Genomic DNA, 14,305 nt, shown 5'->3' on the forward strand with positions numbered 1-14,305 from the left:
GTTCAACCGTGTGAGCGCAATCGATTGAGTCGGGGTAGAGGGAAAGGGTAGCGCGTGTCAACCAAAGAAAGCTTCTACATTGCAGCAGATGCGTCAACCTCATTTGGTTGGATATATTCGCCTGAGACATTTCCTATGTGTTTTCTGACACATAGTCCTCAGATGCTGCTTCTATTTCTGTTCAAGGAATACACGGTGTAGCCTGGAACATTCCACAAATTCCGCTCTATCGTTATTGTCCTTGAAGAGGACAAACGCAGAAAATTTTCCAGAATTCATAACCAATATATTTATCCGTTGACATTTCAAATTTCATGTACACAATCGTACGAAGTATTTTTGTTCTACCAGAAATTGTATATCAGATCAGTAATCAGTAATTGACTAGTGGATTTTTCTATGATGCAGAACCATAAAATTTAGCGGTTTTGAACCAGTGAACATCTGAAACAGAGGGAAATGTTAGGCTGGAGAATTTCAATTTGCAATACGGCAATTTTTCATACTTTCTGCTTCCCTTCCCATCCTATTGATGCAATTTCATTCGAAATATTAATGGTGCCGACAGTTTCATAACCTTTTTCATCCACACAAACACATGGTGCTGCAGTACCGACGTGAACTGGTTCCCATTTTTTCGCCTCATCCTTTCTTCCATCGGCCAATGTCATCCATTTATACTCAAGTCCCATCTGAAAGATGGGATGGTGTGATTACTGGACCTTCTCGAACACAAAAATATAAAAATACAAGCACAACAATGTATAAACAACAACAATAAACAGATGCAAAAATTCTCTAAAATTTCTTCCCTAAAATTGGTGCTACTTTTTGCATAACCTCGGAAAAACCCGTCATCTTGGAAAAAGATCCAAGCTTACTGTCGGTGGGCACTGAGCTCTCTTGCACTTATGACACCGACCGTTCGGGTAGGTTGGGACCCTAATGGTCCAATCCTCTGATACTTAACAAAAGCACAGTGTACTGAGTCATGCGAAAGAAGGAAAGTTTTGCCTAATAAGAGCCCATTGAGACAATAAACAATAAATAAGAGAATTCGAGAATTGTTCTTCTCCTTTTTTTGCGCCCTCTTCTTTTTTTTGCCACGATCAACGTATTTCAACGTTAAGGACATAATCTTTGGTACGAGGTTAGTTTTAATAGCTTCTAAAACCGCAAAAACATGAAGTGCACGGCGACGATTCATTCCCGTGGGAATACGCCTACGCGTCCGCCATCAAGTTCCTAGAATCACCTGTGGTTTATGAACGCGTGTTCAACCTTACAATAATTTACGGTGGCTAGCTGATATTTTAATTCAGTGTTTCTATTCTTCCAGGCAATTTATCGATCCCGGAAGAAGAAAAGGCTGTGCTCTGCATTAAAGCAGTTTTAAACTAGCGTAAATCGTGTAAATACGGTAGAGCCTCTTACCGACTGCACCACCATCGCCCCTTAAAGGCGTCAACCCACGAATCTGGGGCGGTACGGGTTTCAGATGGGTTGTGTCTATACGGGGTCGTAGATTATGGGGAGGAGGGTGATTCCGTCCATTCTTTCCTAATTGCCGTAAAAAAAACGGCCCGGAAGATGCGGCGCGTACACAACGCTGGCGCGCTCCAATCGAACTCGTTGAAGGAAGTAGCGCCCCGAACTGCTCGAAGCCGCAACTTCCGGGCCGTTTTTTACGGCGATAAGGTAGAAATGGACGGAATCACTCTGCTCCCCATAATCTACGACTCCATAACAGGCATAACTCACCAGAAACCCGCACCACCCCGGGTTCGTGGAGTGATGCCTGTAAGCTGATATCTTGAAATAAAGGAAGTATCACTTACACAGCTAGGATCAGGTAGTGTTAAAAGTTGCAATGATCCAATTTCTGGTCCGTTATTCTCTTGATTCTTCGCTCCGAAACTTGCTTTGAGCTTAAAGCTTGTCATCAGTCTATTTCCAAGGATATTCCTGGTTCAAATTGCTCACCTTCCCGTCGGGGCCAGGATAAGCTAGGCCGAATACTGGCTCACCGTGTTTATACCATAGCGCGACATATTGGTATTTTGGCCTCTTTGCTTCAGTTTTGAGCTCACGTTTTAATGCCTGGGATGATCAATCTTTGATTATAGTCTCTTTTCACCATAAACCACTCAACAATAGCTCTATAAATCCATTAAAATCGAAATTGGCGGACGTAGTGAAAGTTTTTCAGGGGGATTTTGGGCAAATTTGAAAGTGTGACTAATTGACTAAACATTTCAGTGAAAATAATGTCCTTTATTTCAAGTTTGACGACAATTTTTTTTCGATTTATGACCACGTATAGCGATTTCCGAAAAGATCTATCGCCCTGACTTTTCACGTCTTCGGGAGCGGAAGCGAGCACCACGGCGGCGGAGGCAGACACCATAGTCGATGGAGCGATGTTGATGATAAAAATAGTTTGCTACAACAACTATGGAGTAATTATAAATTACATCAAAACGAAAGGATAAAATTTGAAAAAAAAATCCTCAGTTTTGAGCTCAGATCACCCTGTCGACCTAACGATCACCAAAAGCGGCCTGCACTGACCGCCTCGCCGAGGACGTGACGCGTCAGGCTACGTACGGCACCGACTTGGTAATGAATTGAAGGAACCGGACGCTTACCGGTTCAGCGTTTTTGGGGAACACATCTCCCCACTTGAGATCATCCCATTGATCATCTTCAACGATTTTTAGCGGTGGTTCCTTGTAGTTCCGAAACAATCCAAGACAATTTTGTGTTGGGCCTCCGGACAACTCTTCCACTTTCTTGTCATACGACACCATTGCTATTTCAGTGCTCAAATCGAGGTATCCAAGGCGTAGTTGACCATCCTTGCAAGGTATTAGAATTGGAGTCGATTGACCGCATCGAACCAGTTCCCGATCGGTGGTGTCGTCAAATCGCGACTTCAACGGTAACCATTCGTACCTAAATATAAGACGATTTAAGACAATACTGCTACAACTATATACTTCTGAATCCATAATTGGAAACTCCAGTGCCCTCAAGATAGGCCTCCCTTAGCTCGAGTGTAAAGAAACGAGAACTCTTCCAAAAATTCCATCAGCATCTCCGCGCCTCAGGTTGAAGACGAAAAATTGCACTAAACCCAACCAAGCCTTATCCGTGTAGCTTACCTAAGTCACCTGTTTCAAGTAATGATATTCAAATATGTTCAAACAAACATTCGTTTCGTTCGAACATTCGAATAATCACGGAAGAGGACTCTGGCTTTCCTGATGTACTTAATGTGTAAAAACTTTGTAACACCCACTGAGGGGGGGGGGGGGGAATTCACCAGTTTTTTTTTCTCGTGGCGGACAAAAAATTTGTTTTTTTCATTTTCTTCTTGGTTAAATCTTGTACAATTGACGTTCATGTAGGGAGTACAGCACGTTTCGAAAAAGTTGAAAAATTGCATAATGAGAATATGTAATTTTAGATTTATTGAAAATAGAGGAGAGAAAAGTTTAGCAATTTCTCAGTTCTTGCATTATTTACTTGTTCCTTCATCGTTTTCTACACTTTCTTTTAAAAAAAATACTTTGACTCAGACATGGGTAAAAAGCAAAAAGTTCCTCTAAATATACTAGAGCTAATTATCAACGCGGTTTTTTTTTCCAAAAAATGTGGAAAAGAAGATAAAATTTTTTGTCCATCAAAACGTTCACCCACGCACTCTCACCGGAGTTTTCCAACGTTTTTTTAGTCGTAAAAAGATGTCGTTTACAGCAGTAAAAGTGCCGAAAGTACAATTCATTGTAAAAAAAAATATTTATATCGCTGTATAATCGGTATGTATCGGATCCCTCGATATGAACGGCTAATAAATGCAATGAAGTTGCACAAATCGATTGTTACCCGGACTCGCTGCCGCCCTAATCCTACGAGTGCCTGTGAAAACACATCTTTTATTAAATGTGGAAAGTGATCGCTAAGAAAATTTCAGTTCGGGCACGAGCTTCCCCTCGCGATGATGTTTAAAAACGATTACTGAATTTTACAGTCAAGTAAAAAGAAACATTGTAACCCATTTAAGCAAATCTGCTGGAAAAAAGTTGTACAGTCGGATTTTTAATCTTACCAGAAACTGTACAATAACAAAAGAACTATTTTGCATTTTGTTTTGAAAGAGTATTTCGGATTGCTCCACGTTCAGAAGTTTGAAGCAATATTTATAAGTCACTGGGCTCAGTGGTCTCGATCTCAATAGCAGGTGAGTACTATGAGGTTACAAAGAGAATCACAGCAATGATAGATTTGATAAGTCAGAAGAATGTGTCTCCTTTGATTCCTTCAAAGAAAGAAAAGCAAAAGAGACACATTCTTTTTTTCTTTTTTTTTCAATCTATTCAATCAATCAATCTCATCTCAGTGGTTTCGATCTCAGTAGCAGATGAGTAGTATTTGGTTACAATGAGAATCATCACGGCAATGATGGATTTGATAAGTCACAAGAATATGTCTCCTTTGCTTTTCTTCGGAGGGAAGTTCGTCCTATTTCCTACTTTTCCCTACAGCTTTTAGCCGTTAACAATTTCACTTGAGACTTATATAAGAATCCTACTCAAGCAATTTCGGAAAAGGACGGGAAATTTCACTGTCAAAACCTTTTGGGGAGCAAAGCACTAACAATAAGGCGATCGAAGCAACCGTACCCAATTACCAGAGTCAACTTCCTGTTCTGGTGACATTTTTCCTGTTTTTTTTTTGTTTTTTTCCCATTTTTTTTTTACTAAGTTTACTTCAGTTTTTTTTTTGGGGGGAGTTTCAAGGGGTTTTGTGCTTTTAAGCAATCACTGAGTATAATAGAAATCTACGGAGCAAGACTATTTAAAGGCAGCACACCACGAATCTGATGTGATGAGGGAACCCAGAGGATGAGCAAGAGGTGGGGCTGAAGGTTGCGGGGTTCTGGGTATTTCCGCTCATTTCTCCCTAATTATCGTAAGAAACTGAGGTTCAACACATCGCCTTTACAAAGATTTCGGTTGCGATGCGCCATGTTTGTGCACGCGCCGAATCCAAGTGCGAGCGGTCGAAGATCATTTATGTCTTCTCACCAGCGTATTAAAATGAAACTAATGAATAGGCTGCTGAGGAAACCGGAGCTTGTACAAAGAGGAGTGTTCTAAAGTACCTCATAGAAACTAAAGCGGTTCCTACGCATTTTTTTTACGATTACGGAGAGATGAGCGGAAGCACACCGAATCCCGCAATCTACAACCCCTTCTTAAGCTTCTCCCGGAAATTCCCTCATCACGTCAGATTCGGTCTCTGCACTCGGCGATCGATGATAGGGAAATCATGCTGGTAATTTCTTCGGAGCTCTTCTTTTTCTGCTTTTTACATAGTTTGTTTTTTTTTCTTTTTTTCCGTGTGATTTTCTGTAGCAAGGATTACTTCATGGTTGTGGTCGTATTCAAAATAGGATGATTCTTTGTTTGTCTTAGTTTATTTCCGATAGTTAATGCAAGTTGTTAGAATTTTTACATCTTAACAGTTGGCTAAGTTCCTTATTTCTCAACAGTTGGTTCCTTATTTTGCTATCAAAAATTCCTTGTGATTTCCTGAATTTCTAGACGAAATCCTGTCCACTTTAGTCCCATCACGTCTCTATTCTTTTTACTCTGAAATTTCACCTTGTGATTAAAAACTAACCAATATCCAAGTGTCTTGAAGTTCCCTTTATAGGTGAGGATTTGGATATGTCCTTCTAACTCAGTCTTCGTTTTCAATTCAAATTTTTTGTACGGAAACGAACATTCGACGCCTCCGTTGTTGTTCCACGCTCGGCCATGTATAGGTTTTCCATATTTGTACCATAATGCTACGTACATATTCTGTTGCTGTGGAACACGTATTGGATGATCCGGGAATGGAGCTCCGATCGGCTAAAATCAAGTGCTTTTCGCGTTTCTGAAGCAAAGGATCCTTTCTCGACTAACCTGGAACGCCCACGTATCCTCCTTAGCTGACGGCATGGTCTGGTTTGAGTTAGGCACCATACTCGCATCCAACCGCTGACTTTTATAGTCGATCCTCGTTCTAATCAGGGTGATAAAACTTTCAAAAACAACCACCTTCGAGCAATGACAAACTCCATCCTGGATAGAAAAATATCACAATTGGCTTCGCATTTTCTGGATTTTCTGGCTGCATTCTCAACAATTTCCCAATGATTCTATCTCTGATAGAATATTGATAACGTCTAGGATAAAAAATGACAAACGTCAAGACATATACTTCACTTTTGGCTGACAATAACTCATCAACGTACTTTATGTTTCAATATTTTGCTTCTTATCATTTTTTAAAAATTATTTGCGGCTCCTGACGACAACGGCTAGTACTCAAAATTTGTACAATGCAAAAAATAATAATAAAAAACCGCTTGACTTCGGGTTACTCACATTCGTACAACAAAGGTCGCGTGCGTCCAGTGTTTATACTCTCCCGCAGTCTAACCTTATCGCAAAAGTCTGTTACTGTCGTATTGAAAGTAGGAAAGACGAGCCGATGAGCCGTCTTCACAGTTCTACAGCCTTCTAAGAACTATAGTCGGAAAAATATGAAGCACGGTGCCGTTCCGTAAATGCTTGCGCTCGAAGCACCGCGGTGGAGCGTGGCGGTTGTAATCGATATGGGACCATCGGAATTGGAATCGAGGGGAGTCATCGCAACTACAGCAGCGAACGGTGGTAGAAGAGGTCCTCACTCGATCCTAACCGCCACGCTCCACGGCACCGCTTCGAGCGCAACTGCTTACGCAACCACACCGTGCTTCATGTCGTTTTGACTCTACTATAGTGGTTTATTGTGCAAAATTACGTAACCATCCGTGTCTTGAAGAGATGCCATGTCCATCCATGATGATTCATCATGGATGACTGCATTTATCGCATTTTCCACTGCATTTATGTATCGTTTCAACGCTCCTTATGGCTGATCTCCTGCCCGAGGGCAAAGTTTGGTGAGGGTCCCATCGCGCAGATGCCCACTGTAGATCTGCGCTAGCAGAAAAACATGGACGTCATGGATTTTTAACCGGAACTATGAGGGTTAGGGAGCAGTCATGTGGAACGAGCTATCTCCTATCTGTCATCGCGTGGTCGAACTTATCAAAACAACTTTTTATATTTATAGTACGTAAGGCGTGACGTAATGCGTGTCGTGACGACAGACTATCGATCGCTGCGGCTATGTGTATCGTGTGTAGGGCTGGTGATTCGCAGATTACACTTTTTCTAATCAAGAGGGTCATTTGAGTACATTTTTATGCTTCATAGAATAAAATATGGGTTAGAATTTAAGGGAAAAATATCGATATCTAAGAATTTATAGAAAAAAAAACATCGATATCTATATTTAGCGCTAAAATCTCACTGTGCATTTCCGCGATCTGTCGGGAAGGAGAGACTTCCAGGCAATGGAAAACCAGCAAGATCGTACTATTCTATAAAAATGAATCACTTTCGAGCAAAAAAAAAGGAAAAAAACGTGCACACGGTGGAACTGCCGTGCATCGGAGTCTACACTCACTACTTACTCTCCGATCCCTCAGGCTTCAACGATATGCTCGTACTGGTCATATAGAGCAAGAACTGTAGCATGACAGTATTTAACAATATGAGAACACACAAATAATTCATCCTTGAAAGTATAAATCTGCTCTCTTCCATTAGTGGAGTTTTTTTTTTTTTTTTTTTTTTTTTTTGAGATGAATGTCTACATTCGAGAGGGATTAGTTGCATTATAAACATGTTCTCTAATGAGTTGCAGCTAGTGTTACTAAAAAAAAAAGCCCCGAAGTATGTCCTTATCGTGTTATACAATATATTTTACATATATATTTATATTTTATATTATATATTTCTGTTTGATTCGTCTTTGATGATATATTAGAGATTTTGCCCAAACCATTCAAACAGTCAGCATTATTCTAACATTCTATTATTATTCTATTATTCTACAGTACTCCTCTTCTATATTAATCTTCCAACATTGACGTCAAACGTGGAGAGGAAGGATTTTTTTTTCTTTGTCCAAGGTTTGCTGCAAAAATTCTTTTGCATAGTTCCAAGCGGTTCCAGTGAAATCTGAATGAGAAATATTGAAGGCAAAAACCAACGACACCATCATTTCTATAATTGAGCGGGGAAAAAACAATATTAGATGGAGAAATCTGAGGTTGAGTAACGCCTGAAGTGCGGTCACTTCCAATCGATACTGAGATGTTTCAAAATTTGTTTAGGCACACGAGCCATTCTAATTGTGCAAATGCACCATACATATTAAATTTCCGACTCAGATCTTTTAGTCAAAAACAGCATTCGTGGAGTCGACATTGGATTCTATCCATTAATGGATTGAGTTCGGGACGTAATTAGCAAATATCGCTTTGAAAATGAGAAACACCTACTAAAAACCTGGAAAATAGAAAAAATGTATCAGAAGCAGTGAGATGGGAAGAATAAGAATGGGCCAGACTAACCAACGAAGCAACTTCTTACATCTATAGAAACAATTGACTGACAAAAAAAGAAGAGGGTTGCCGTGGAAATCCCTCTTTCATCCCAACTTATAATGAGATTTACTTCACGCCATTTCAATAATTCAGTTCTATGGGTGTAAAGAGTTTCTTCGTCGAAACAATTGATCACTCCTCTGCCCCTAATTCATCCATTGATCAGTGTTTCTTTGGATTTGTAGTATTTTGGGTTTTTCATTCCATATCCAACCTTCTAATGGATAGAAACTAGTACTGCATATAATCGACACTAATCTAACCTCTTTACCTCCTGGATGACCTCAAACACAATGAAAGTGGGTGGAAATTGTTGCTGGCATAATTACAGATCAGGATGCGTCTGTCCGTCACTGTACCAGGATTCGGATAGAATTAACTAACTATGATTTGCACCACAGCACTAGCTGAAAACATCCAACCAACTCTATTAACCTCTTCCTAGTTTCTCTTTTAACTCAATCCCACATCATCGTCGGGTTACCGTAGTAATGAGTTAAGCACTCGTAGAGACGATCTTGCAACTACCGTAAAAATTCATAAACGTAGCATCGATCCTTTGACCATAAGGATAATTCCTCTCAATAATTTATTAACAACAATTAATCATTATCAAAATAGCTAGCGCAATGTAACCGTAACGAGCAATAATCAATAATCAATACAATGCTATATACACGAGATCTTAGAACCTCAAGAGATGTTAGACGGTCCGATTGATTTAAGATTTTGCAGGAGCAGCTTTTTTAGGTGCCGTCTTCTTTGCTGCCTTCGGCTTAGGTGCGGCTTTTTTCGGAGTAGCGGCCTTCTTTGGCGACTTAGCGGTCTTAGCCTTGGGTTTAGTAGCCTTCTTAGGAGACTTGGCAGACTTTTCCTTCGTTGCTTTGGGTGCCTGGAACAAAAGAGGATTTAAAGAGTGATCAAATCCAAAAACATTCAAAACCAACTAGAAGAAGAACAAACCTTGGGCTTTGTAGCTGTGGGTTTCTTAGGCTTGGCCTCATCAGTGGCAGCTTTCGGGATCTTGGCAACCTTTGGCTTAGCAGGGATCTCCGAGCTTTCAGCGAGGCGGAATCGTCCTGCAGCTCCAGTTCCCGATGCTTGCTTCAACAGACCTTTCTCAACGCCTTTTTTAAGAGCGAGACGAAGTCGAGCATTAATCTGAAACGAATTCGTTACTATTTAAAGTCACTAAATCACCAATTATTCCAAAATCACTAAACTACTACAACCTAATTCTTTAATTTCAGCGATGAACCTGAGTTGAAAAAGGAAAAGTAGAGGTGTCAAATATTACACAACTAATCTTGAAGATTCTACTATTGGAGTCAAAAACAATCAGTACGCCTAAATTACGCTACACATCCTACTGTGTTGCCATACAAAAAGGTTATTTAGAAAAAAAAAAGGGGAAGAAAACGCTCCCATTGGGCTATCAGGCCAAAGAAATTCCACCGCTAAGAGCTTGGGCGATCCCAGGTAAAGAGGTTCTGACAATTTCGAATACCGTGCAAAGTGCAGTTAGGGATGGGCACTCAACCGCGCTCTTATTCCTGGAAGTAACTAAACCAGTTGTATCCCGAGAACCTAAGCCTTAGTCCCGGAGATCTATGACCTGCAAGGTAAAGATACTAAGAGAAACAAAAAGGAAGTACAACCTCCAGAAATAAAAGTGCACTTCAGTGCCTTGCTCTCCCTTAGTGCATCTACCACACACCGTGGATATCATCCACTCTATTTCTGCCCACCCCTTACTCGCAAAGAACTTCTATTTTTCCGGGGAACTCAAAAGAATCTAGAATACTTCTCAGAACGAAAGTTCGCTATTGTAGGACGCATTGGATCAATAATGGAATCGTTATCGAAAGGGAAAACGTTAGAATAGGTCACGCAACGAAAGAAAAGTTAAGGAGCACCGAAGGGACACTGCTCGCAAACAAAAGAAAAGGAAACGCGGAGAGCATAGGAGGAGAACAATATCCTCGAAGAAAAACAACGACACAAACACTAAGGCCATTGAACCGCAAGATTTTCATCGCTAAATCACTAACGAAATCCTAGAACTACCAATAAGACATACCAGACCATGCTCAAGGTGTAACAGAACCAACCTGCTTCTCATTGTCTCCGACCTTGTACTTCTGGATGATGAATTTGAAGATCGCTTGCTTCGACGCTCCTTTGCGATCCTTCAGCTCCTTTATGGCGGCCTTAATCATGGCCCCATAAACCGGATGACTCGGAGCAACCTTCGCCTTCTTTTCACCTTTTGGTTTGCTTGGCTGAAATGATAAAGATGGAGCGAATATCAACGAAATTCGCAGGCAGGCCATCTGCAAATGATTCAACAATGAAGCGGCGCTGAGCGTACCTTGACCTTCTTCGTGGATGTGGCAGTAGCTGGAGCAGTAGGAGTTGGAGGAGCAACGACAGCGTCAGACATAGCGACAGAATCCGAAACGTTAACGTCAAATGAGCTGAGAAACCCGCCGCCGTCGCCGCGCTCATATAGGAGCGCGGGTTCCCCCGCTGCGCCCCCGACGAGAGGCTGGCCGCCAGACCCGATAGGCGACTTCTCGCTGTAAGTCGCCGTCGGAAAACCCGTTATAAAGTTATATCCACTCTACGAAATCACGAATTTCAAAGTTTCCTGAAAAGTAGATGATTTCCTCTTTCGAATCATTAATAGAACTCTCGAAAATATTTGAGGATTCCGCCTAAAAACGTCTTCAAAACCTATGCTATGCCGAAAATTGTCGAGTTGAACACGCATTCCATGAAATTTCTCCGCAGATTTCAACTATGAGGATTTCAATGACGCAAATATCCAATCTTAATACTTTTCAGAAACTGACTTATATCTGAATTTTGTCAATTGTTAGTTAATTTTAGTCTAACGATACGTTTTTCCGCGATGGAAAACATCACTGGTGAGATTTCATGCATACCATTGAGTGGAAAAACGATAATTGTTGATATGTTTGGTACCACTTGAAAGCACATGAAATTCTCTATACGAATCCCGAAGAATTTTTTCGATTTGTTGTCATTTCGCCGAGAAAACAAACAGGGAAATCATTTTCCTTCGATGCCGCGTCGCGGCACCATGGTGCGACAGCGGGTGGAAAACAAGCAGATAAAGTCATTTAACAGTCGTTTGAAGGGATTTTTAATGAAAATTGATTGAATTTGAGTACGTAAGGGTTTAGATTAGTAAATTTCTGGATAATATTTCTTCTATTATCGAAGTAAGTGAGTTTTCTAGGCTTAAATTATTCGTCTATTGATTGCACACTCGGACTGGTAAGTGCATAGGTTTCTCTCTGGCTACTTACGATTGCAGAGGGTTGAGGAAATTCCTTTGAAAGGTCGTCTGAGTTCTTGAGGACAGAAATCACTTATTCTTCACTTTTACATGCAGTTCTTGAAATTTAGGGACAAAAATTTGCAGTTTTGATAAATTTTCAACTACTCGAGGAAATTGTTCGTTGTTCACGGATCAACTCCACGTTTTTCTTATGGTGAAGAATTTTTCCCCGGTTTTCTCAAAACGTTAGAAGAGCCGTGAATTTGAGAATATTAATGGAAGCTGGTTATTATCATCTACTGATTTTGTTAGAAACTATTCCTGAAGGAGGCGGAGTCTGGTGCGTTGAGGTCCCGCAATGGACTCAAGATATCTACCAAAGATATCTCGAGAACTATAGCATTTACGAGTTTTTTTTCTAGCGAAAGCATTTCTCGTAAATTTACTGAGGTGAAAGTAATAGGAAGGGTATGATGTGCACAGATAATGTTCTGTTTTTTCTTCACATGAAATTCTTTTAGGAAAAAAAACCAGAAAAAACGAAAAAAAACACTTAAAGAACTAAATTCACCTTTGCAGCTGCTCCATTTCTCTGTTACGACGTGTCACGTCGATTTTTATGAATTTGTCCGCACAACTCTTTCCCTGAGGAGAAATCGATTGAATTTTGTGTCATTATTGATTTTTTATTAGTCGTCAATAAAACCCTAATCGAGCGTGGAACTACTGAAATTCTGAATACTTGGCTACGGTTAATCTCGAAATCCAAACACAGATCCTCTGTTCAGGATTCTGAGGAGAATCGGCAGGTGGAGGGACAGAGATGGAGTGGATTTCAGGAGGTGGAGAACACACTCGACAAGGACATCAATAAGATGGGCTGATGTGTTCGCATCACGGATGTATCAGCCGAGAGTTCAGTTCCATACGGCTGAAGGATCTCGTCAACGTCAATCACAAAACGCACGGAATTTTTGATTATTCGATCGATTACGTCGACGACTATGCTGGGACCTTAGTCGATTACGAAAGACGACTATACTGGGACCCTTCAAGTGAGTAAAGATGGACCTTCAAACTTCGTAGGTAAATATTATACTTTCTTGCCTATGTTCGACTGTCTTTGAGTCTTGGCATGTTAAAATGTAGTTTTTAATTGATTTTCTTGAGCTGTAGCCAGGATTGGTATTGATCGACCAGGAAAAAATCATACTTTCTTTTTTAAAAAATTACCTTTATTATGGAAAAGAAGGGTTTGAAAGCGCTGAGTAAGCAGTTCTATTACGTCGTAATAATTCAATAATAATTAAAAATTAAATAATTAATAATAGTTTGATAAACGTAGTAATTTACAACCCTATCCGGCAACTCCATCCATCATTAGTCTTCAAAAGTTAAAAAAAATAGTTCAAAAATATTTTTGCAGTGCTATTTTAGCAAAGAACGTAAGAGAACGTAAAATATGTAGGATTTTCAAGTAGTAATCATATGAGCAGCAGGAAGTGCGTTCCCAATATAATTTCAGGGAAAAAAACGTGAAAAAGAGCTTTGCGTTCAATCGGATTATCTATTATACATTAAATTTATAATATAAAAACAGAATAATAAATAAAAGTTATGGAATATAGACATCTATAGAGAGCAAATGTAATTTCAAGGAAAAAAACACGAAAAAGAACTTCACATTCAATCCGATTATCTATTATAGATTAAATTTATAATATAAAAACAGAATGATGAATAAAATTTATGAAATATGGATATCTATAGAGAGAGAGAGAGTATTTCTAAACCTTGATGCCTGCACGATGCTATTAATGAAACTAATGCTATTAATAACCAAATTTGTTTCGTAGAATTAAATATGGGATCAAAAATTGTCTTTTTTCTTTTTCTTTTCATTTTTCAATTCTCTCTGAAATTCACAGGTATGGGTGAATCAATGAATTTATGGAACATATATGAAATCCTTGAAAGCTTCGAACGCTAAAACATAGATCATATGGCTGACAACGTTAACACTATGTATTCGTGCTGATTCTTTCGCTTATTTACGATAAATGACAATATTTTCAACATTTTCCATCCATCCAACAACAACAACAACAACAACAACAATATTTTTCAAAGTTTCCTACGTACTATAGTGTTCCTTAACAATCTCAGGTTCTATTTTAGACGCTTTTTTTTAAATTACTCAAAAAATCATTCTTCTTCACTATTATTTTGAGAAGTTTCAATCACTTAATTAGACTTCCAATACTCTAATTGTTCAAGTTCCTTTCAGGTATTGTGCTCCCAAGACAAATTTACAATACTCTGAACGTATTTTTTATCATATTTTCAGAATATTTGATTTTATGTCGCATTCTTTGATTGGAAGGAATCCGAAGTAAAAATAGAAACTGGAAACGTTTCCTTGTTCATTGACCACGACCACGTGA

At 39.6% G+C, this 14,305-nt stretch overlaps 2 protein-coding genes across 2 annotated transcripts; both read right to left on the reverse strand.

Moving 5' to 3' along the window:
• Positions 1 to 384: 384 nt before the first annotated feature.
• RB195_000143 (uncharacterized protein) lies at positions 385 to 6,035 on the reverse strand (the record flags this gene model as incomplete). Its single annotated transcript, XM_064196317.1, has 7 exons — positions 385 to 444; positions 507 to 692; positions 1,839 to 1,928; positions 1,984 to 2,100; positions 2,649 to 2,955; positions 5,689 to 5,921; positions 5,976 to 6,035. 7 exons carry the CDS (start codon positions 6,033 to 6,035, stop codon positions 385 to 387), a joined length of 1,053 nt encoding a protein of 350 aa, XP_064052198.1.
• Positions 6,036 to 9,275: 3,240 nt separating this feature from the next.
• RB195_000144 (uncharacterized protein) lies at positions 9,276 to 10,997 on the reverse strand (the record flags this gene model as incomplete). Its single annotated transcript, XM_013447181.2, has 4 exons — positions 9,276 to 9,446; positions 9,518 to 9,715; positions 10,666 to 10,836; positions 10,926 to 10,997. 4 exons carry the CDS (start codon positions 10,995 to 10,997, stop codon positions 9,276 to 9,278), a joined length of 612 nt encoding a protein of 203 aa, XP_013302635.2.
• Positions 10,998 to 14,305: the final 3,308 nt, after the last annotated feature.

The sequence above is a fragment of the Necator americanus genome, chromosome IV (assembly GCF_031761385.1).
Source record: "Necator americanus strain Aroian chromosome IV, whole genome shotgun sequence".
Lineage (NCBI taxonomy): Eukaryota > Metazoa > Nematoda > Chromadorea > Rhabditida > Ancylostomatidae > Necator > Necator americanus.